We start from the raw sequence: 25,616 nt of genomic DNA, 5'->3' as shown, positions 1-25,616 counted from the left end.
CTCAGAGCACATAGGGACTGATATATGGGTAGGACTGAGACCACTGACACACCACACACCAGGACAGTAAGGTCACAACCTCTTGGGTTACATCCCGTACCTACTTGCTGCTAGGTGAACAGGGGCTACACATTAAGAGGCTCACCCATTTGCCTCACCGCACCCGGGATTCGAACCCAGGTCTTCTTAAGAAGATTGTGAGCTGAGCATGCTAACCACTACACTATGCAGTATGTGTGTGTGTGTGTGTGTGTGTATTTTGATGGCAAAAGACATGGTGTTAGAGAGAGAGAGAGAGAGAGAGAGAGAGAGAATAATATGTGGATAGTTATTTTTATTGATAAGAAAGACTTAGGAAGATTAAAGTTAAGTAGCTTGGTAAGGACTTAGTGAGACATAAGATGTCAAGAAAGGGGGTAGTTACAAGTGTTGAATTAGGCTGTGAAAGGTGCAATGCTGTGAAGGGGATTTGAAATATAGGTGTTTGAAGTAGACTAGACTTTGTCAAGAATAGAATGTAATGTGGTATTTTGGGAGAGGGAATGGGGCCTAATCCTAAGTGGAGGCAGTCAATCAGTCAGAGATTGATATCTGTGGAGTTGTCACCTCTGCCCATCTGGTAACTCTGGGCAAGCATCCACACGGTAGCCCTTTCCACTGAAATAGTAGCATACTACTGAGTCTTGCAGTCTGTGTTATTAACTAAGGAACATCAATGTAGGAAAAAGGATTTTCATATAAATTCTAAAGTCTTAGAAGAAAAGCTCAATTAAACATATTACCTACCAAAATTATAGAAAGAAAATATATGTGTGAAGTTGATAAGGGTGGTAAGCTTAAAAAGAATATATATATATGTATAAAATTATTGTAAGGTTACCTCCAAATTATAAGGAAAGTGCAATAATTAGTAATACAGGTTGACCATCATTACTCTTGTTTTTTTGCTCCATTTCTATCCTAACATATTGCACAGACAAGAGAGCAATAGTAAATTGTCATTATGACACTGGAAACGATGATATGTGCAATTAATAAAATATCAGATGATTTGATGCCCTCTTCTCACTGTAGTATGCACAACAGCAACACTGTTCAATAATTGTTGTGTCATATGCAGCTGTATGCACATATGCACATGGCATAATTAAGAGATAGAGAATATAGCCAGCTGAAAATATGTTAGATCAAATCATGCTGGGGTATTGATGGTCATGTATTTAAAAGTTATCAAAAAAAAATAAAATAAATAAATAAATAAATAAAATAAAGTTAACAAGAATGCTAAATATAGTTTACTATTTTTTTTATTCATGAATTATTATTACTAAAAATTGTCACAAGTGTTATGTACTCATATATTAAGATTACCAGCTCACTAGAATGACAGGCCATACAACAAGCCTAACTTCAAAGATGTGTAATGTATGCTCCTAATCAAAACTGTCATGATATATTTCTATTTATATGTTTGTTTAGATAAATAATTGCAGTTCTTGAACATGCATCTTATTTTTGCCATGTTTTGGAGTTTTTGCTTTATAAATAAGAGTTGAACATGATAAATCATCATTAATTAGAAAATCAGAAAGTAGATTATAGGTAGGAAAAATAGAAGGTGGGAAGAGAGAGAGAGAGAGAGAGAGAGAGAGAGAGAGAGAGAGAGAGAGAGAGAGAGAGAGAGAGAGAGAGAGAGAGAGAGAGAGAGAGAGAGAGAGAGAGAGTCATTTGCAGTAATATGTGTTTAAGGGTACATATTTAGTGGTGATGAGGAGGTTGTCTTAGAGTTAGCAACTGTAATAATGATCACCATGGTTGTAGTAGTGGTTATAGAACAATGTTGTTGTTGCTAGTGATGATGGTTGTAATATTGTTACTGTTGATGGTAATGTTTAATAACCATCAGCCAAAATATCTCGTATCTCAATAGAACAACTTCAGTCATAATGTATTTTATCTTAATGTAAGTCTTGAATGAAAGTATTTATGGAACATTCTTTGGAGAATGCAAATCTTGCAATTTTAACTGCATTTATAATGCTCCATAAATTTGCTGAAACTGCTGAGACATAATGATTAATTTTAAATTATCCATTGCATTCTTTAGGTTAATATGAGGGAGAAAAATGTTTCATTAAAGTATTTGCATGATGTCATGGCATCCACCAAGGTTATGCCTACTGTGCACAAACCTGCTCAAATATACTTTTATACAGCTATGTTTTGTTTAGCATAGCCTGTACTAATCAAAACCATACATACAAGATAGCTCTGATGACTAGTCTGAAGGAAGCAGGCCACAAAACCAAAAAAATTAATAATTTGCTTGGTCTAGCAGAGTCATTAGTGTAGCAGTGGTGTTTGTGTCATTGGAAGGAAAAGCATGCAGGGGCTGAAACTTTATCTCTCATCCATCACTGGTTCAATCTTCAGTAAGCAGAATGAAATTTCCACACCATTCCCAGATGTGTCTTTCCTGTAACTCCTCTCCAGTACCTTTCCAATAATAGCCTAGCCACACATGGGTTGCTTGCTATACCATGATTGCAACAGTTGATCCAGTCATCATGCTTCCAAGACTCATCAAGGAGATACCTCTCTGCCCTACTACAACAACAACCTCCCAGCACAATGCCAAGACACTGGCACCCAGGCTATCATAATCAAAGGTATCATAATTATGTATCTATACACTACAAACAAGTAGCTATTTTTTCTTGAATGTGGGGGAATCATGATCTTTTAAGCTCATACAGATAGAAATGCAGCTTAAAGTGAAGACCATGTCAGGGATCCCACTATGTATTGTGGAAAAATTATGAAGCAAGAGAATTGAGGCATGCTGTGCTACGTGGCTGTAACCTGCAAAACCCCACATTTAAAGCTGGTGCTGAAAATGGCCACTAAAGAGGCTCAAAATTGTTGTAGAGTAAAGAAACAAGGCAAGGGAAATCATCTGGTAGGATACAGAAGGCTCAAAGTTAGAGGAAATCCTGTGTGAAAACCACAAACCACCTCCCCTGTCAGTGACTAGAGGTGGAACCCACTGGCCACTGAGAAACCAAGCTGCCACCACTCCTCTCGCCTCAGTCAATCATGGCATCCATGACTCACATGCACTACTCTGCTTCCTTTTAACTTGTGTATGTTTCTTTGCTTTTTGCTTATTTTTTTAAATTCATAGAAAATCTGATTTTTGTCATAGGATGTTGATTTTTTCACATTACTAATTTTTCAATGAAAGTCCAAGTCAGTGAGTCCAGTTTTGCTCTTGAGAATAATTTACTTGGTTGCTCTGATGTGGGGCTGCAAACAATTGCATGGACAAACACAAAATAAATAAATATTATAGGAAGATATATCTTGACCAGATGTTCGAATGATATACAGGGTGTAACACAAGTTTCTGCAGATATTGCTAGAGTATAGGTTATCCAAAGTGGAAAATATTCTATATGCATTTTGAGGCATAATTTAGTCATGATATGAAATTCAAATGTGGCCGGGCAACAAATACAACGTCGTGTTGAACAGATATTTATGTTAGAGAAACACCATGCTCACATGCTCCATATTACTGTAACTATGGTATTGTCAGCAGTTTTTTTCTTTCAAAATCATGCAGTACATACAATCTTGATGTATTCACTGTCACTGCCTTGATGTGAAACTGCAAGTGACTGGCTAGCAATCAGCTGATTTACTCCTAACCTCACTCTTTTCCTCTCCCTCCCCAGGTAGGCATGGTGTCACATTGCCTCTTATTTGGTGCTAATTAAAGATATACTATAATTGTGTAATGTGTATCGGTAAAGCAACTGTCTGTTAATACCACTCGTCTCATGATGGGATACTGTAATGCTCCAAAATTTGTAGAAATTATGGAATAACACAATTTCACCATTGGACATACCACGTCATTACGTCCCACCATGAATACCAGACTGGTTGTTATCACCCAACCACACTTGAATTTCATATCACAGCTAAACAAGACCTCAAAATGCATGTTAGCATAGAACATTTTCTTCTTAAAATAACTTGTACTTTCACCTCTATCAATGTCTGCAGAAACTTGTGTTACACCCTGTATAATATAAGGAGGATATCCTTGTTTACTGACTCTGAACTAATTTTTCCTCTTAACTTATTTTATGCAGGTTATGCCTAAATTTCCATTATATAAAATTGTGTGAAATTTAGCATGATTAAAGTACAGGGCTTTCTATATAAAGGTTAAAGTAATTACATATATATATAATGACAAATTGGCAATGGTAGTGTTATTGGTATTGAAAGTGGAGACTTTGTAGCGATGACTTCAACACACATCACTGTAGGTCAGGATACCATGGATATTTAAAAGGGTAAAACATTTCCTCTTCACTTTTAACCACAGGGACTGCAGGATACTGTATTGTTCACTTGATTTACTTTATATTGTTTTATATTGTAATCTTTTTATGTGTTTCTATCATTCACATGTATGAGGACATTTTGTTAATGCTTTCACACTAATGGTTTGCTATTCACTTGCAGGGAATTGCTTCAAGTGGTGGATGGCAAAAAAAAAATTTTTGACATTAACATGCATCTATGTACATGATCCTCCTTTATCTGAAATGTGTTTCTCGGGGTCATCTCAAGAAAGAACACTTGTTGTTGGGAAGGAATGGCACATATTATCATGTAGCAGACTGTGAAGGATGTGCTGCTGGAAATTGTTGATTGCAGGTTAGTGGTGTGTGTGTGTGTGTGTGTGTGTGTGTGTGTGTAGTGGACAGTATTAAATTTCTTCTTGTCCATTCATTTTCATCATTTGTGGACTCACACAATCTGTTAAATTGAGCTTTATATAATGAAGGAGGTGAAAGGTACGTGAAAGAGACATTTTAGCCATTTAATGAATAAGAAGACTGCTCTGTGCCTTGGAGAAGTGCTTTTCTTCCTGATTTTTTTTTTACACTCATACAAAATAAACAAAAAATATCAAGAGAGAGTTTACATAAATTTGCACTGGTGTGAGGGAAATCTGCAATTGCAGCAAACACCCCAAGAGATCTGTTGGTAGATTACAAGCTATTAATGAGATTTTGACTATTTGCTCATCACTGCTGCTCCCATTGTGTGCTGATTGGTTTCTTACATCTCCCTGTCCTCTTTCATATATGTATCTAGCATAATTTTTTCCCTTCTCATAATATACTCTCATACCACATGAAACTGATTTTCATTTTTATGTACTTTTTATTCATAGATAAAAAAACATCCTTACCTATCCACTGCACAGTGCAGTACAATTACTAGTAGTGTAAGTATGTATATAATTATTTACTGATATAAGTGCTATGTTTTCAACTTGAAGCATGATACTGTTTGTGGTTTTCAGATGCTAAAGTGTTATTGTACTCATTGCAGCATAAGGAGAATTATGGTATTAAGATGGCATACAGTGAAGTAAGCCCTGTGTTTGTCAAACTGCAGAAGGGGAGAACAACTTCATACAACCAATCCATCTTTGACCTTGCTGCAGTTCCACTTCTGCCAAAATTCTTACATCCAATCACATTCCAGAGAAGCTTGCTGACATTGCTCTATTAAAGGAGTACATCCCAGCAACTAACAAACCCTTCTATGAAGAACAGATATTTGGGCAAGAAAGAATTGTTGTTGCTGAAGTGTTTGATCCGAGTGACGACATGCTTGACTATTATTAATCACCTCCACCCACTTGCCAAATTATCACCTAAACTTCAATGCTTTTCATAATTTTTATGAGTACAAGGTCTATATTTGTGTATAGTTATGTTGAAGAGTAATGATTTTCTTCTGCTTTACAGGCATCAGGGATATTATTAAAACACACAAAGGAAGTAGCAGTTCATTGGTAATGCCTGTTTTTGTTTATACCAAAATATTTTCATGATACACATGTATCAATTTATTGGTAATCCCTTTTTTTTTTAAATCAGAATACTTTCATGATACTAACATACTGGTAAATACATGAAGGAAGTAGCAACTTATTGGTAATCCATGTTTGTTTATACCAAAATATTTTCACGATACTCACATATTGGTAAATACATGAAGGAAGTAGCAATTTATTGGTAATCCCTGTTTTTGTTTATACTAAAATATTTTTATGATACACATGTATTGGTAAATACATGAAGGAAATAGCAATTTAATGGTAATGCATTTTTTGTTTATAATAAAAGATGATCATGATGCACATGTATCAACAACACTATTAACAGAATTAGCTGCCAGCTTGTCTTAAATTCACAAATATTGAGATGCGAATATCTTGAAACAGCATTTTATTGGATCACCCTCACAACACTAAGGGGTCCACATGTGAATAACTTACTTCAAATGCCAATATCTGAAAACATGATTTTGCTAGATTCCCCTTTTCAACACTAGGGGCCTCAGTTGTTGTGCATTTATTAGTTGTGATTTTGATGAGAGGTGTCTCACAACTGTTGCATTGGCTCCCTACCATCCACCCACCTAGACCCTGAAATGCAACCTGCTATAACATGTTGCTAGTTGTGCATTTCTAGTCATAGATTTATTTCAAATTGGCTGTATTTGATGCCATGTTGGCATGATTTTTTTAAAATGATCATTTACATGAATGAAAACTAAAAGAAGAGTGAGTTAATAGGAGAATGACATCCAAGTTTTGAATATCTGGCAACAGAAGAGGGGGGGTCATGGGCATTCAGCTAATGCTGAGAAACAAGGCACCTCCTGTCAATTTTCAAGCCTCATGATTAAACCAAAGCACTAAACACACACAATATTTTCAGCTTAGAAACTTGTGAATCATTCTGTATGCAAAAATAATTTTAAATTGGAACACTCTTGTATTATAAAAACTATTAGAGCCTCATTTATGTGACTCAGTTTCTTTTAGTCACCTTTTATGACTCACCAGGAAATATATATATATATATATATATATATATATATATATATATATATATATATATATATATATATATATATATATATATATATATATATATATATATATATAAAATTAATTAATATTGTTTTAATATGCTTTGCATTTTCTGCATATGTAGAGTTGCATCCAGTACAAGTAAGTTATTTCATATTTAATTCAGAATATTATGTAAAGAACATATGAACATACAATCTGTTTTTTTTTTTTATTGTGTAGAGAGATATGAACTTGCCCTTATCTCAGTTTTTTTTTTTCTTTTTTTGTCATAAAGGTAATGCAAGGACAGGTATTTTAAGCTGTCAAGGTTCACTGACAATAGGTATAAATTTCATATATATTACTCTTCATATTTTACAATACTGCACATGCTAACCTTGTCATGGAACTGTAAATATTAGAGAATGTCTAATATTCCTTATTATGTTCCTGCAATATTATTGTGCAATGTCTTTTAAAAACTATTCTACATTTACATTTACAGTACTTACAAAGAATATATTAGGTATGGAAAAATCACAGTATATCACCATCTGTAGAGCCTCTGTACCTTATGGAGTCACAGGAAACAAAAGGATGTCTCTTAAATTTTCGAGCCTCACTTGATACATTCTCCGATACACCACACTCTGTCCCAATGTTGTCCCCTCCAGGTGAAACATTTGCGATTAAGGACACTGTCTGGATGCGCTCTGCCTGTTCATCTTGATTCAGCAACTTCAGTGATGTACATGGGGAGGATAAAGAAGATTGATGATGCTCACCAGTGGATTCACCCACATCTGTATTGTCTACCGAGACAATACTTTCCAGAGAATGCTGCAGTCGATACTGCCTTGAAGCATCATTAGTAAAGGGGCCTTCATTAATGCCCACACTAGAGAGATTGACCATACTATTGGCCATAAGCCCTTTCTTTGATTCTACCAAGAAATCAAGGGAGTCACTTCTGACAGGAGGGTCTGAGGGTGATGGAGTGGAAACTATAGATGCAGAGGCAGAAGCTGGAGTAGAAACCTCAAGAGAATGTGTTTTGGATTGGGTTCTTTCATTGGAAAGGGTGGTTGGTGGTGGCATGCTCCAGCCTCTAATGGGACTTGTTGCCACCTCAACCTTGATAGTTTTCTTAGAGCTGACAGATGACGATGAGGTTTTTTCACAAGTACTGCTGGATTTCTTCTCTGTACTCTCAGATACAGATTCATTTCTTGCACGGCGCCTCTCAGCACATTCTATGAGATCACAAGCTTTACCCAAGATGATGATACCATTCAAGACCCTGAAATGAATTATGCATTAACCCTTACATTCCAGTGATTAAACTATTTTCCCATAAGCCATGACGGGTAAAAATCATAAACCTAGAAATTGTCAGAAGACTGTTTGAATACTAATATATTTTTTTCTCTGTGTTATTCTGAATACAATGATGTACTTTGTAGCTCAATGTGATCTCTGAAAAGGTTAGTTATGGCTTATCAAGGATCTCGCTGTGTGATCCGTCAACCAGAAACAGCCTGGAGAAGACACACACACACATAATAATAGGGAAGGATCTGAGATCCTTCCCTATTATCAGGCTGTCTGTGTCCTTCGCTTTCCACACAACAGGTCGCTGGGGTTGCCAAGTGTCACCCTCAGAACGGGAGAATAGCTTAGTTACCACTAAATATACAGAGCTAGTGGCAACAGATGCTAGACACTTCCACGCGCCATCTGATTTGAGAAACCGCGCTTGGAGCTCAAAATTGAGGCGCGAAAATTCTTGATTAAGGGAACGATTGCCGTCGCTACGGACGCACTGATGCAATCGTTCATATATGATCACAGGAATGAAAGAGTTAAATACCATATTTTGTTTAAACAAGTGTCTATTCAAAACAGTGATAATTAGCAAAATGGCTGAAAACTAGTCAGTACAGCATAATTGGAGGTCAACCTTTGCAGGTTTCAACTACCTGTTGGTGATGAAGTTGCAATCCAACTCAACTCCAACTGCTACAAAACCTACATGCTCTCGGGCAGCTCCAAATGGTGAACACTGGTGACTTCCCAATAGTAGTGTGATCACGTGATGTCTATGCTTGCCAAGGTGAGGTTTCAAGGGAACTTCATTTTCATTCAAACATTTGCTGGTAGCAAGGATGGGAAAGATAGTGGCTATATTGTGGCCACCACAGGCAGGAATTTTGTTGATCTCAACTTCCTTTTGCCTCAGGGAGATAATGCAGGTCTTTTCTTTTCTGCCTTGGTTGTGGTGACCCCAACCATTTTTTGTCTTTTGCTTCAGTGAAAAAAGTGGACCTTTACACACTATAGAGCAAAAATGCACAGGTGGCAGGCAAATTCAGGGACAAAAGTTTAATTCTGCCGCTTTGTGTGGCCTTGAGATACTGAGCATTGTCATCATGTGATCATCATTTCTCTATTATCAACACTCATCATTTGCAGCTGGGAAAGAGTATGCAGATTTTATAGAGGATGGAGTTATGAGCCGTTTTACTAGCGATTTTAGATGGCAACTAGAAATCACTAGAAATCCCCTCCTGCAGGCTCAAGGTCTTCATTTCATCCCCTTCCTCCCTATAGAGGAGGACATGATGCTAAGAAAGGCTGCTGATCTGGTTCTAATTGTAGGTCAGTAGATTTCGCCTTTGTAACAGCACCTCCCTGGTGCTGGCCTTTTCAATTTCTTTATGCATTATGATCTTGACCTTGATCTGATCTGACCTTGAAACCAATGATAAGCTGTAGCCAGTTGTCTTAAGAGTTTTCAGTATTCAATGATCACCTGCAAGTTACAATACAGTGATGGACATGTGCATTTATTAAAGACCCTTATCAGTGGACTATAGTGTCTTATCTTGCAAATTTCTACAGTTAATGTAGTTCATTAGACAGTATATATATATGCTGCTGACCCCATGTCTGTACTAAACAGTACTTTTTAAAATGAATTTATGCCCATATCTTGGCATTATCATTGCATCTTAATTAATGCTGGACATTTCAATTTTGAGACATATTCCTATGTTGCTGGCACTACCTGCAAAAGAAGGCATGAACATGTGTATGGTGCTGGCACAGTACTGGTACAGCTGGCACAGTGCTGGTACAGAAAAAAAAAAAAAAAAAAAATCACTCACCTGAAGGAGAGAAGACAGAGGAAGCCAACTCCCAAGACGAGATAAGAAGCAGGACTTGTAAGACGAATGGACTGACTCAAAATGCGATACATGACAACTCCAAGTGGCAGGGGAATGAAGCCCATGCGTCTTGCCACCAGGTCACTGTGGTCCGAGTATGCCTGATGGAGATTAATAATTTATTAAAGACTGATTTTTTAATATTAACATTTATATAAACCAAAAGGGCAGAGGAAAAAATGTTGAGTAAAAAATAAAGATATATGATATACAATACTTACTAAAAGTTGTTAACATGGAGAGGACCTTTGTCATTTTGTAATGTACAGGATATTGTTTTAAAGACAAAATTAATTTTACCTGTTTTAAAGATAAAGATAAAGTTAATTTTACCTGATAGTATGATCAGAAGGGTTTGGAGCAAATTAAAAAGATTTTGTTGGTCTCCTAAGGGTTTGGATCAAATGAAAAAGGTTGTTTGACTTAAACAACAACAATATTACCTGAAAATTATTTTCTCCTTCATCCCAAGATAGGCAATTTGCCTTATTCACTGTACTTTGCCAAGTAATGGTTAGCATTAATGCAAAAATAATAAGCATATAGAAAGAGCACTGAACCTTTCCAATAAGATAGCAGCTGACAAACTGCCAGTACTATTCCTCTAAGTCTGCAAGTCCTGGTATGTGCATGTGCAGGAGCAAGAAGCAACAAGATACATAACTCATTGCTATGTCAGTACGAGAGAGGTGAAGACAAAACAAGTGGTCTGTTGAGTTCTGCAAAAGCTGCTTTCCCCCTAAGCTTTACACACACTTCATACCAACACCACCACCTCCTCTCCCTCCTCAGACTGGGAGGACTCTCTCTCTCTCTCTCTCTCTCTCTCTCTCTCTCTCTCTCTCTCTCTCTCCATATGTCCCTTCCTCCCATTTTTTTTTCCTCTCCCTCTTTTGTCAGGTCTCAAACCTCCCCTCCCCCTTATCTGTAAGAGATAGGGTACAAGGGAGTGATACCTCACTCTCTCTCTTCCTCTTAATTCATTCTGTCATTTTTGCTTCATCCTTTCTCACTTTTTCTCACTCGGATAATTCCATTTTCATTCTCTATCAATCTTATTCTATTTAGCAATTCTCAAGATTGTTCTTACTTTCACACACACACACACACACACACACATACACACACACACACACAGAGAGAGAGAGAGAGAGAGAGAGAGAGAGAGAGAGAGAGAGAGAGAGAGAGAGAGAGAGAGAGAGAGAGAGAGAGAGAGAGAGAGAATTTTAGTAAAAAAAAAAATAAAAATTGTGTAAACAATTGTTTTCAAAACTGAAGGTACCAGAAACTTTTGATGACTCATCATTTTGAGGTTGTTGTTTAATTACAATTGTATTTCCATAAAATTTTAAGGTCATTGTTTTTTTTCTGACATATAAGATGACCCACTTTTTTGTGTCTTTAGGATAATCCAAGTGCCATCTTATATGCCAAAATATATAGTTCATGTTTTCTTTTATTGTATTTTTATTGTAATTCGTTGAATTCTATGTTTGGGGTACAACATAAGCCCATAAAAATGAAAAAAAAAAAAAAAATAGAGGGATTTTAAGACCAGGAATGGATTAGTTTTTTTTTTTAATTAATTTGAATGGGATAAACTGCTTCCCAATTTGAATAGCCTAGAATCAATTAAGTTTGAATCATGAGGTACCACTGTACTTACATATTTCTGTTTGCACATGATGAGATCTGATGCAAGGAGAACTGTGTAGTCCTTGTACGCATCAGCTGGGATATCATTGAACCTTGTGATAAATGCATGTTTAAGCCAGTCCACAAGAATTTCTGTTCCACAGACCAACAGACAGTCTGGCAGCAGGATCCACAATCTCTCTGAAAAAAATAACACATTACAATCACGCCAGTTGTGCAAAGAGCATTTTTCATATCCATACAGCAATGGATTTATTAAATATGTACAGCATTCAGATGATATGACAGGGTGACAGGCAGGGAAGTTGGAGACAAGATGAAAGAAGGAAGAGGAAAGGAAAAAAGGGAGGAAGGGACAGGCAGCGGATAGGTGAGCAGTGGCTCGCAAAGCTGGTGAGTTAGTCTTGTGAGTTTTAGTTTCTTATTCCGATTAAATTTTTATTATAATTCCAGTGCTCGCACTAGTGGCAAGCTGTTATGCCAGTTTTGGTTCATTATTCCAATTAAATATTTATTAATTTCACTCAGTTACTGCCATTGTACGTTATAACGACTGTGCGTTGTCACATACCCTGCTGTACATATTTTAAATGAACAGTCTATATTATAATAATAATCATACACTTTATTATCCAAGAGATAAATTGAATGCATTGGTCTGAGTGTTGTGACCCACTACTGATGTGGTGCTGCAAGTGATTATTATGTTGTGGTGGTGCTGTGTGTGTGTGTGTGTGTGTGTGTGTGTGTGTGTGTGTGTGTGTGTGTGTGTGTGTGTGTGTGTGTGTGTGTGTGTGTGTAAAATCTTTCCTCTAATTTTTTCATATAAATTTAAAGTTAATTATCAGACCTAGCCATCTAATCATTACATACTGAAAGATTATACTCACCCTCCTTCCAGGCATATTCTTTCATAGTCTGGATAACCACTACCAGCAACAGCACACAGTTGTGGAACCTCTCACGGACATCACTACAGGAGATTTGCAGTAGGTTATTCCGGTCAAATTTTTTGAAAACTGCACCTTTCAGTTCCACAAACTGAAAAAAAGCAACATATGATAATCTACAGCATAACATGCTATTATGGAAATATATACCAGGTACAGAATACAACATTCCTATGGTAATGGAAATATGTACCAGGTACAAAATACATTATGGTAATAAATACAACCAAAAAATATGTACCAGGTACAAAATATATTTATATGATAATAAATACAATCTAGTACTGGAAACAGACCAGTCACCAAACAGATGATCCATTCTCTGAACCTCTTATTTCATTATTATTTATCTGTTCTTTTGAACCTATTTTCTCTCCTTCATACTTTTATTTTCTGTCATCCTACAGAATTAGTTGTCACATTGTCAATTTCAATAGTTCTGCACAAGCATTTTTGTTTCCTCCCTAATAGGTTTACAATTTTACATCCCCTCCTACAGGATATTTTATAAATCCTTCTCTATTCAAAGATACTTAAGTTTTCCTGTACTGTAATAAGACTGACTGCAAATTGTACAAGTCTTCCTGTAAGATTGATTGCAAAATGTATAAAGAACACTGGTAACAATCAAATTCTCATGCTTCAAGATATTACCACTCTACTGTCACTCATTATCACTTACATTATTAGAGATGACAATGGTCAGAAGGCCTTTGTTGTCAGAGTTAATGGCTACATTAAGGGTGAGAGCCTGCAGCAACACAATGGTAGAATGTAGAGCCACATAGGCAATGGCAACAAGAAGATGAAACAGTACTCCAAAATGTTCACGCTTCCTGCCACGAGGTTCTGTGGCTGTCCAAAACAGAGCATCCAAAGTATCCTGGCCAAATGCTGACATAAGCCTGAAACACCCCAGAAAGCATTCAGTTTATCTTGCATATTCATCAGCCATTACCATCATTATGTAATCATATTTACACAAAGGCATCCACTCAGTCCTGTATTTTTTTTTATATATTTTTTTTAAGGCTGGATAAATTGAGAGAGGTGCAATTAATGAAAATGAGCTTTTCTAAACTTACCGATCAGCAATCTCCAGCATGTTAAAGAACAGGTACAGCTTTATGGTAGATTGAGTCTTGATAATGTGATAGCAGACAGATGTGTCTATGTATCCCATCAAGTAGCAACACACCAGCACCATTACACCTTTTAACAAGTCAACAATTTCCGCTGGCTTCAATATCCTCCTGTTTTTGCTGAAGTACAATCTGTTAAGAAAATATATCTAAAACTAAAATACTTATCAGATTAACAGAATATATATATATATATATATGCTAATTAGAAATGAGAATGGATATATAAATACAGGGACTGACTTCACCATGTTGTACATATATATTTATGATGCCTTACTCTTCCTGAAAGCATCCTTCAAAGCGGTAGTGGTAGTAGAAAAGTTTCCACTTCTAGCCAGACATTCTCTTCTTGCTTGTTCAAGCAGTCTGCCTCTACCAACACCACCTTCACACAAGTATACCTTTACCCAAATGGCCTTTCTCTCCTATTAATACCACTAACTTTACTTACATACACTTTCTTTACAAGCTCTTTAGTCTTCATTCTATCAACATGGTTACAGGAGTAAACAGTGTTCTTTTCATCCATTCCATCACTCCACAATTTACACTACTTGCACAGATACTCAAACCACATTTCTCATACACATTTTCATTGCTCTTAACCTCTCATTTTCACTCCACACACCCTTTCAGGTAACTGATTTCCACAACATGCACTCTTGACTGATATGGCCTAAGGCAGATGTACACAGTTGTAAAAATAATAAAATAAAATAAAATAAAATAAAATAAAATAAATAAATGTATATAAAATAAATAAAAATTAATATACAAAACATTTTTAATCCTTACCTAGATTTGCCTTAGAAATAATACTGAACAGTGAACAAAGATGGCATTAAACATCTTTGCCAGACACATCCATGTCTTTCTTCTCATTTTACTTCACAGTGGCATTTGTATTTAAAAAAAACAACAGTCGAGCAACCACTTACCCAAACACTTTTCTGAAGGGACGAGTCAACAGAGACCAGATGGCCAAGGTGAATCTGACTGGCAGGAAAGTGAAGACAAAGAAGAAGGAATCTGCACACTGGAAGAAGCCATATGCAACAAACTTCTCAATCTGAAACATCAAAATGTAAAACAAATATCAGCTTGTGTACATTATAGCAGATTAGTAAAAGTTAAGCAGTGTAAGTAGTGACAAGATGATGAATGCCGATCAAAATACACTTGGGCTGTACTCATCATTTTGCCCTGATCAGCAACATGGCAGAACTGCATGTTTCTGTTGCATGTCTGCATGGGGCTTTAAGTCCCATTAATGTGCCTTTTATGGCCCATTTACCCTGCCTTTAGATAAATTTCTCTGCATTTCTGTGATGCTCCAAATCAAGATATGACAAGTATTCACAGGGAAATTACGGTAGAGAACATAACGTTTTTATGCAGAATACATGCAAAAGAAAATTTCCAACTCAATCTGAATTGTATCTTTATAATATGAAGAGATAAGATTTGTGAATATAATTTTCTCTTTTTTTTTAAATCTTACTAACCCTTAAATATTTTTAGGACAATGTTCACCATCCTAATGACAAACTTTCTGGGAAGATTAAAGGAATAAGAAAAGGAGCAGGATGTTTTCCTTTTTACCTTTTGATATAGATCAAAGAAATAAGATCTGAACTAGATTTAAACCAGTACTGTACAATGAAATGCAAATTCCTTTCCTCTACTATAAAAGAAAACATGATGGAACCAGATTTTGTAAATTAGTTTTGTCATGAACATTTAAACATCTTATGGAACTAAGGCCCACGACCATTTAAATTCTACTAGAGTTTGGTTGTCACATAAGAGAGGAAACAAAATCAATGATGAAGCAGAGGAGAGGAAGAGAAACCATTGCAGTCAAAATCCACCAGTTACTAACCTCCCTTGGAATTTTGAAGAAGGTATAAACCTTCTCCCGTCGTGCTGTATACCTCTCCTCATCATTTTCAAGGAGGTATCCACGACGCAGCTCTGATTTAAGATAATCCCTGAAGGACAATGCTGAAAAGAAGTGAATGATGTGTTGCAATTAGAAGACCAAAATGGTCCCTGGCCAAGTTTGTCACATTAAGTGTGTTTTACCTATCTGTATATTGAATTTTTTCTTAAATCAATAAAAAAGATGACCCGACAAGTAACCAAGACAAGGCTGGGAATCAGTGCATTGGTGGACTTACGATAGACAGACTGTGCTGTTTTAGCTATGGGTAGAGAGGGGATGACACTGACTAGATGAAGTACTTCAGTGGAAAAGCACATGGCAGCTGGTAGAGCAAAATTATCAGGTCCTGATGAAGTAACAATAAAATTGAGGCATGAGGCAACTGCGTAGCTTAGCAAGCTGCCACCAGGTGACTGATGTAAACATGGAAGCTCCCTTTTCAAATATGTTGATAGTATATCAGAAAATTGCCTGCTTTGGTCAAATTTTAAGAAGCTGGCCAGACAAAAGCAGGAATGAGAAATAAGGCTTGTGCATCGAGGCCATGGTATATGACATGCATGCAGCTAATCATAGTGAAATAAACACTACAGAATTGATTACAAAAAAATAAAAATAAAATAAAATAAATAAATAAATAAATAAATAAATAAATAAATAGTCAGAAAATATGATCACAAATGCCATGGCTAAATTTGTCACGAGACAAGACTTACGACTAATGAGCAGAGATTCCTTATAAGTCCATGTCTTCATACCTCCACGCCGACACAGCCACTATCTAAGCACAATAACACATCCATAACAATCTACACAGAAGAATATTCTCAATACAACCTAACTCACCAAGATGGTCCACTAAATACACAGTACACATTCCTAAACTCCATACAGATCTACTGCATTAGCAATAAACAAACATGCAACACCTTCAATATGATGAAACCCACTGACTATTAACTGGCAGCTTTGTTTCCATTAAATCATATTGGCATTTGGTGAAAAATACTTTTGCATGGTCAAAGCAACATGACGACTCTGACAAGACTAAGGTTCTTATCTGCTATCTGCAGGTTTAAGCAAGACTGCCACAAATCATCATAAATAGTGGTAACCTAAAACTTTGCACTATACAATCAAAATTAGTGTCATAAGTAAGTCGTACAGAAAACCTCTGAATATGAACAAGCCTGAGCACAAATATTTCCCACTCTGAATGGCAACAAATATATATTTTTTGTTTTGAGCACATACCGTATTTGATGGCTCATAAGAAGCACCTTTTTTTCAAAGTCTTAGAAAATGAGCCTGCATCTTATAAGGCCAAGGTTCAGCTTTAGAGCAGCGGCTAGTGGTAAGTCTATGGCAATACTGGCCCTGAAATCAAATCCCAAGCATCTTCGCACATGTAAACAAAGTGATGATCGCTTCTACACTACAAAAACAACTCTATAATTGCAAAGTAACAATGTATAACAGGTTGTACTTACTGGTAATTCATATAAAATAATGTAAAATAACAACAGGAAGAAACTAAGTGATGACGTTTACACTGCATATGCCAAAACAATTTTTTGTTTTTTTTTTAATGTAGGAAGGACACTGGCCACGGGCAACACAAATCCAATAAAAAAAATAGAGCCACTTTTGACTAAAGGCTCCATTATCCGTAAAAAATGCTAAAATATCTTACTGATCCTCTCCATACGTCATGCCCTCAGAATGGCTGTTTCTTAAACTAGTATTTGAAATACCTAAATGAACTTACCCACTCTCAATTAGGCAGGCGACTATCAACATATAAGTGCTTGCTGAGGGCGCCGCCAGGCTGCCTCAAGGAAGTGTTGACAGGACATCCATAGCCCTACAATCTGGTGTAAGCTCTAGCCATTAATTACCTTTAAGAGAGGTCAGCTCTGCCTCTACGATGGGAGGATGAGCTGTTATATCAACCTTGTCGCCCATGGCACTCTTGTCCACCTTAAGCAGCGAGAGTCCCACCACCCGCTACCATTCTGACGAGTCTTCCCAAACAATACAACACAGCTGGTTGATCTTGATCTTGATGGTACAGGTGGTTCGAGATCACTCCTAAGGCCTTTAGAGAAAGACATTTCACTTCTCTATCTCATTTTTTCATTTTCTCACATCCCATTCAGCTCCCACTCTACCTCCTCTTGTTACCACCCATTTACTCTCATTTTGATTCCTCCCAGCCATTCTCATGGCCCACACAACTTGTAATCCATTCCTGTCTGTCATTCTCATGCACCTCTTCCTCCACCCTGATATACCCACAAAACTCACCCAAGACAACCAAAAAACGTCTAAAACACACCCAGAACACCCCGCAACACCCTAGAATATCCATAAAACTCACCCAAACACATTCAAAACATTCTCAACACCCCAAGCTACCTACAAAACTCACCCAAACACACTTAAAGCATAACATCCAAAGCACAATCAAAACACCCCAAAACTCACTCAAACACACCAAAAAACACCCCACAACACCACAGAATACGCCCAAAACACACCAAAACGCACCCAATACACACCACACACACCAAAACGCACCCAATACACACCACACACACACACTCAAATACACCTAAAAGACTCCACACACACCCAAAACACTTAAAACGCCAAAAAATAAACCCAAGACAAACTCACACCACCTCAACATACCCCCAAACACACCTAAAACCAACTCACAACACCTCAATATACCCCCAAATACACCAAAAACACACCAAAACACACTGTAATATACTCAACACACCGCACAAGGCTACAAACACGTAAAGTACACCTAAAAACATCCTAAGCCACACTTAAAACACCCAAAATTCACCCAAAACACACAGATAACACCAAATATACATCCTAAACATACCTAAACACCCCCAAAACACACTCAAAACACCCCACAACATTCCTAAATGCACCCAAAACATTTAAAGCACCCAAAACACACGAAATATTACAGAGAAAGGAAGAGCAGGAAGGGAAACTAAGGTAAACATTGTCTTCTTGCTATTTACCTGTTATGCCTCCACCTCTATTTCTCCTTAATTTTTCCTCCTCCTCCATTTCTCTCATTTTTCTCCTTCTACTACTACTACCTAAACGCCTGAGTTAGGAAACACCTGAAAAACACTGGAAATTACGGTAAATATTGATGAGACACTGGAACCCAGCGAGTCCCCCCCGGACCCCCGATGACGTCACAGGCGAGTTGCCGCCAGCCGCCAGCTTACGTACGTAACGTATTTCATTTTAAAATTGACCCATAGAAAAAATGAAGCTAGGCTCGAATGCCTTATATATTCTGACTTGACAATTACTTGAATTAATATTCACAATATCAAAACATCTCCAGCCTGAGTAGTTGTAAAGAAATATTAATATGAAATATGTAAAAGTGTTGGAATCTTTGACATCATTAATAACACTGAAAACTCCACCCATTTCACTTTACACCGGTAAAAAAACACTTTAAAAAATCTGAACATTTTTTTTCAAGTATTGCAAAGTTAGTTACAAGCTGATATAGAGAAATAAAAAGTTAAAAAATGACAAAATAACCACTTTTAACGGGATCATAAGCCTACTCAAAGTCCACATACTTAACTCAACAGGAACGCAAAACACTTCAAATATCATAAACGATTTTTTAAAACAATAAAATCTTCACTAAATCCTCAAATAAAAAAAGCCAAGAATCGGGTTGGGTAAATATCACCGTATAAACCGCCCTTTATTTACATAAAAAAAACAACAGGAAATTCAGCACATTTACTTAACTGAAGCAAGAAAAGCACTTCAAAAGCAACGAAATATTTTTAGAAACCATAAAATCTTACTATACAAGCTAAATAAAATAATTCAGAAAAATCTAAAAAAAATATTGGAACCCTCAAGCCGGAACATGCAACAATCCATCATGGCGGCCCTCGGCGGCGACCTCAGTGGGGGAGCCGGCCGCCATATTACCTTAATTATTCCTTCATAACAAACCAGGCAATGAAGAATATAATTATCTGACCAGCGGATATGAAAGCTAGACATGTGGCTCCATTTTATGACATGTTTGGCTTATAATAAGTGAGAAACGAAGCAAATAATGGCTGAAAACAGCCGACGGCTTGTTTACATATTGACCGACTTCCACTATTTCCCTAAATCTCCAACTGTTTCCAGACTCAGATGTAAACAAAAATCTAAAAATAATTCAACCTCAAAAAATACCTAAAAAACGAATAATAAAACCTAAATAAATGAGTACAAGACACTACAGGGAGGAGAAGGGTGTTGTTGTGAAGGCACTAAGGGTGACCGAGTGGAGGCTGGCACCGCTGGACTCACCTTACGTATTGGTGCCACTCTGATGTTGCTTGGTGGTGCTCGGTGCAGGGAGAAGCTGCCGGGAATTCAGAAACACTGCTTAATAGAGAATGTTCAGCAAGACTGACCAGTACTGGCCACAACAGTGTAGCCAGCCACCCAGCCGCCTTCCCTCTCCAGCGCCGTCACTGCTCCTTCAACCACACACACACACACACACACACACACACACACACACACACGAGTTTACGAGTTTACATGTTATCAAACAATGTCAAATAATATCCTCATTTCCCTTTCCCCATTCAACACCCACTACGTAATTATGAACGAAAATTTCACTCACTGCTGCACCGTGTGTCGCCGTAGCAAACACGAACGAGCGCATGATAGCCTCAACTAAAATGCTTCTCTCTCTCTCTCTCTCTCTCTCTCTCTCTCTCAAAGCCACAAAGATGATTACCAGGGTTTTCAAGGGTGTTTCTCCTATTAATAATGTAGAAATGTTGTATATCTGTCACTAGAACTGTAAAAACACCCTTAAAAAACCGTGTCACTTCAATTGCAGCCTTTTAAAAGTGTGTTTCTCCTGTTGATAATGCAGAAATGATGTTAATCTGTCACTAGAACCGTAAAACACCTTTGAAAACCCACCAAGAACTTTTCCATATATTTCACAATTTTATCTAATTCGTTGGATTCTGTCTGGGCAGTAGTCCATGCCCGCCCTCAGTCTGTTGTCCAGGTCGATGAAACTAACATTCACTTTTTTTCTTCCATAGCCACTCATTCTTCAGTTTCATTCCTTCTTATATCTTCAAGTTGGTGATCATCAACCCTCTCCGACCCCTCTCCTCTCGGCCGTCGGTTCATACTAACCACAGGCACACTCACATTCTTCCCTTCTGCTGCTTTGATGGCTTCCACCACTTTCTTCACTACCTCTTCACATCCACTTTTTTTTTTTTTCCAGGTAGTTCCCACCGCCTTAGATCACGGGCAGTCCATTCTCAGATGTTTCGACCCCCTACACTGTTCTTCCTGACGATCCGGATCCGTGCTCCGCTCGTACACTTCTGCATGCTGCCCTTCGTCCTTGTCCTGATGTAGTCTCCCGTCCTCCTTATCACACTACCACCAGCAATGCATATTGGGGTCTTCTCCTTAGTTCAGTCATCATTTTGGTCACGGGTCTTCTTGTCTGGTCACTTCTGCTTTTCCTTGTACCCACCCTTCGTCCTCCTAGGGATCCTTTGGCTTTGCTCTTGAGGGTGCAAGACTACTTTTTTAATCAGATGCTTCTGCAAAAGTGAGAAGACAAGACAAACAGAATCATCAACCAACATACTGCTTATACCTCGTAGTATACATTTTATCATCACATTAGTTATCTTCTGTCTTTTTTCTTTCTTTCAGTACTAGCAGCACCACTTAATCTCTTCCACTTTTCTCAATTTTCTCAATAACTACGCTAACTTATCTTTCCGTTTCAGTCAGATTTACATTTTCTTGCATTCACATCGATGATTTATGCCACAGCTAGGAAAAGTTTCATACCCACTGTTCCCTCGTACAGGCTTTTATATACTGGAGCCTTTATTCCCTTCGTAAAATTTCATGGATCCACATGTATCAACAAAAGCATAAATTTTTATGAGGCTGCATTTTATGAACTCTTGTTTTTCCTTCCTAATGACTGATAACACAGTGAAGACGTCTATACGCATCTTGACACCAGTGGGCATTTATACTACACAAGTAGAAATTGGGTGCATCTTTGTAGAGAATACCGTTTGAGGACGTATGGACAACAGGGAAGTTCAAGAAGCCAGGAAACATACACATGGGGGTCCTTGATAAAAAAAACATAGGTGCCTATGCTCACCAACCGTACACATTTTTTTAAAGATTTCTATTGACTGAATATTAATACTAAGAATCTTATTACGGAGTCTTTTGACTCTTTTCTATTAATTTTATCAAGCGTGAATCCGTTACTTTTAACCCTATCATGGCTGCTAACCCTAGGGATCTTTTCTAGAACACCTTTACTTCATCTCCTGTATGCCACTTGAATGCCTCTATCAGATTCTCTCTTTAATGAAAAGATATACACTTACCTTGCCCAATGAGCCATTAATAACACCAGTAGTCCATGTAAGGATCGAGTATGTATAATTAAAGCTTATATAAAAGTAGGATTATATCTCGTGAATGGTCTACGCAATGAAAAGACGCAGCTGGCCGCCGCACCACCTGCTATATGATCCGCTCGGTTTCTCGGACTGATATGAGACTCCTTGGAGCAAGATTCGTCTAGACTCCTTTCCTTGGACTGATGTGATGAAGGATTCGATGGTATATGCCTATATTTAGAAATGCTTCGTTCTCTCACCATGACTATTTTCCAAGGCCACAGAGATGATTACCAGGGTTCTGAATATTGTTACTCCTTTTAATAATGTAGAAATAATGTTAATTTTTCACTAGAACCCTAAAAACATCCATAAAAATTCGTCCAACTTCAACTGGTTAGAGCCTTTTGAAACTAGTGGAGATTCGGCGCAGTGTTTCAGAATATGGTCCAGCAGTCTCACTCACGTTCTCTACATGGATTAAGGAGGGACTGCTTAGTTCATTACGCTCACAAGTACGTCCGGCCACACTAAATTCTAAACAGTGACAAAAATAAAAACCCGTATAGAAATGTGCCTCAAATAATGTATAGAACCCTTCTCAATTCCGGTTTTGGTGTTTTGAACCATCGTACCTCATTCACTGCTGCGGTCAAGACTTCTTTATTCAATCACCATGCAGGTACCTTCAACACCCCTTCTTCCCATCCAGACTAAAGGCGTCCAGTGCCAATGAATGTTACGTTGGTATCTTTGTTGATATCTTTCCACCTTGCGGGAGTTATAAGGCTCAACAAGCTTCACTCTGATGTTTAAGGTGACCAGACTCATATGGGCCTGTTTGCCTTTCAGCTCGGAGGTACAGTATTTCTGAAGTACACAAAAAAATACCTAGGAAATAAAAGCCTTGTGTTGTTCATAATACCCTCCATCCTAAAAAAGAAAAAAATAATAATAAAGAAAAGATATACCACCATACAACTCCCCGTTAAAAAAAAAAAATGAATGTATGGATAAAAAGGGGTAATGAATGTAGGGTATGAAACTTGTCAATAACAGTTCTTTTATTTCACTATTTCTTATTGGAATATAAAGTAAAGAGCATGTAACTCTACTTGGTTTAGTGTTCACACGAAAATGAATGTAAGTTAATCTTGTGGATTACAAGTTCACAACCGCCAGCTCTTCCCCACAGCAAAACAGACCGTGTGTTATGGACATGACCAGGATTTTCCTATCTAGAACTGAGAATATTTCATTATCAGTGAATGAGACTGCATGGTAGGATCAGACCTCCACTTTTATTTATAGAACAGATACTTCACGTTGACCGAAGACTCAAAACAGATGTTGATATGAAACTGGGAGATATCATTCATTATTTTTTCTAGTATAAAGAGTTCTTAAAATAGCAAATAAACAAGACTTAAACATTGCAAACAACAGATTCTGAAGTTGAACGTAGAATCACAGAATATAGAAATTGAGGAAAGGGAAGTGGAGCTTATATATGGGCATCTAATCTTGTAATGTCTGTGTTTTATTCAATGTGGATAGAGAACTTAAGGCAACAAAAAAAAAAAAAAATATTCACCCATACAACTTGTAAGGTCTTCTACCCCTGCGGAAAACATTGACCCAAGGTGAAGAGGGCGCAACTTCTCAGCCCGAAGCAACTGCCGCGTGCGGAGACCGAACTCGCATCCTTTCGACTACGAATTATTGCAGAGCCACCCGATCCTTTCCCTCTTCTGTTCGTGAAATCATAAGGAAATCCGTAATTTGGATCAATGAAATGTTTAGTAATGACGAAGCTTTTGTTAGTGAACATTGGTTTGAAGTTTCTCTACTGAAAGTTATACCTAAGTATTTTTCGCTGTGATTGGTAGTGAAAGCACATTGTATTTAAGGGACTCGAAGAATCCTCAAATATTTTGGCTTCTCATTTCGATTAGTTCCGACAGCTATAATTAAAGGTATTGGGTTTATCAAGGATGTTTCCATGATTATAATGACAATTTAACAAGGATTTTGCATCGTTAATGGGATAAACAGCCATGAAAACTTGTCTAATCATATCTGAGGCCTCTGAGGACGGTCTCATGAGAAAACAAAGCGCTTCAAAATACGAACCAAGATGCGGCGCAGAAATGCAACAATAAATGCAACATAAAGGAATATTACTTGACTCACAGCTCTTAGAGATGAGAGTTGCAGCAATATGGCAGAGTCAGCAAGGCAACGTAACGAAACATGACACCACGATAAAATTAACACAGACGATGCCAACACGTGCCTCGGTCTCTGTTTACATGTTACAATACTTCGCGCAATCAAACTCTTTATAGTCTCGTACTCTTAAAACTTGCCCTTCAGTGAATTAGCTTTTTATTCATTTATATGTTCATTTGTAAGGATTTTTTTTTTTTTTTTTGACGAATAATATTGTGGGAGATTAAGATACATTATTCATAGTTTGGAATTTATTAAATTTTCTTTACAATGACATTGTGTGTGTGTGTGTGTGTGTGTGTGCTCAACTACGATTTTTTTTTTTTTTTGCTTCGGATAGTCTAAGTAAACAACCATCCAGTCTTACACCGATCCTTGACCGTATTCTAATGTTCCGGACTCTCAATTGAACCATTTTCAAAGTCCACTGCAGTCTTTGCTCTGATTTTCGTTTATTTTTCTTTTGCATGAATAAAAAAAAACTTCTGGCAGGACTCAAAACTCGTGCCGCCGAATCCTGATCACTTGGCCACCACCTGCACTGTACAATGTGTAACATCTCATTCTCTGACCACTATTTCTTCGAGGTTAAAGAAGCATACCCCTTATACTTTGTTATCCTGTACCTAATACCAATTTAGTTTTACACTGGCAATGTCATAAACAAACAGTTGTCAAGCTGAACTTTGAGCAATGGGAAAAAAAAAAATAGTGTCACAAGAAAATGTTAAAACCAGCGTCTGTGTTGTCCATCATGTAAGGTGCAACTCATTTCACTGTGATTTTACTCTAAGCAATGTTTTCCTTTTCATGAGACTGAATTCCCTATCCTGTCCACTAGCAGAGTATGATGTCTACACAATGTACACACACGCACAAACGCTCACACAAACTCAGCTCAAATCCTGCATACTGCAACTAGGTAACTACACACACACACACACACACACACATACATTGATTTATCACAGTGGTGGTGGTCTACTGACAGGAAATTCAGTTTCGATTTCCTAAAATT

At 37.3% G+C, this 25,616-nt stretch overlaps 1 protein-coding gene and 1 long non-coding RNA gene across 4 annotated transcripts in view; both read right to left on the bottom strand.

Annotated features, from left to right (window-relative positions):
• Nucleotides 1-1,636: 1,636 nt before the first annotated feature.
• Nucleotides 1,637-22,517, bottom strand: LOC135108296 (transmembrane anterior posterior transformation protein 1 homolog). 3 transcript variants are annotated; one of them, XM_064019121.1, is made up of 13 exons: nucleotides 22,352-22,517; nucleotides 20,886-21,532; nucleotides 20,253-20,307; nucleotides 17,777-17,976; nucleotides 16,114-16,224; nucleotides 15,816-15,937; nucleotides 14,872-15,002; nucleotides 13,874-14,062; nucleotides 13,471-13,693; nucleotides 12,729-12,879; nucleotides 11,849-12,018; nucleotides 10,123-10,283; nucleotides 1,637-8,255 (listed from the first exon to the last, which is right to left on the bottom strand). In XM_064019121.1, exons 4-13 carry the CDS (start codon nucleotides 17,841-17,843, stop codon nucleotides 7,493-7,495), a joined length of 2,088 nt encoding a protein of 695 aa, XP_063875191.1. In that variant the 5' UTR covers nucleotides 17,844-17,976; nucleotides 20,253-20,307; nucleotides 20,886-21,532; nucleotides 22,352-22,517; the 3' UTR covers nucleotides 1,637-7,492. The 3 variants fall into 3 exon arrangements, with proteins under 3 accessions (XP_063875191.1, XP_063875192.1, XP_063875193.1); XM_064019122.1 differs by lacking the exon at nucleotides 20,886-21,532; XM_064019123.1 differs by lacking the exon at nucleotides 16,114-16,224 and having other exon boundaries at nucleotides 22,352-22,515.
• Nucleotides 22,518-23,406: 889 nt separating this feature from the next.
• Nucleotides 23,407-25,616, bottom strand: part of LOC135108294 (uncharacterized) — a 16,005-nt gene continuing 13,795 nt past the window's right edge. Inside the window, exon 3 of the long non-coding RNA XR_010272200.1 lies at nucleotides 23,407-25,616. This exon is cut by the window's right edge and continues 464 nt beyond it. This is a non-coding gene — a long non-coding RNA (uncharacterized LOC135108294).

Source organism: Scylla paramamosain, chromosome 17, assembly GCF_035594125.1.
Source record: "Scylla paramamosain isolate STU-SP2022 chromosome 17, ASM3559412v1, whole genome shotgun sequence".
NCBI classification, from domain to species: domain Eukaryota; kingdom Metazoa; phylum Arthropoda; class Malacostraca; order Decapoda; family Portunidae; genus Scylla; species Scylla paramamosain.
Note: the sequence above shows the minus strand (reverse complement) of the source record. Positions and strands in the feature narration are given on the sequence as shown.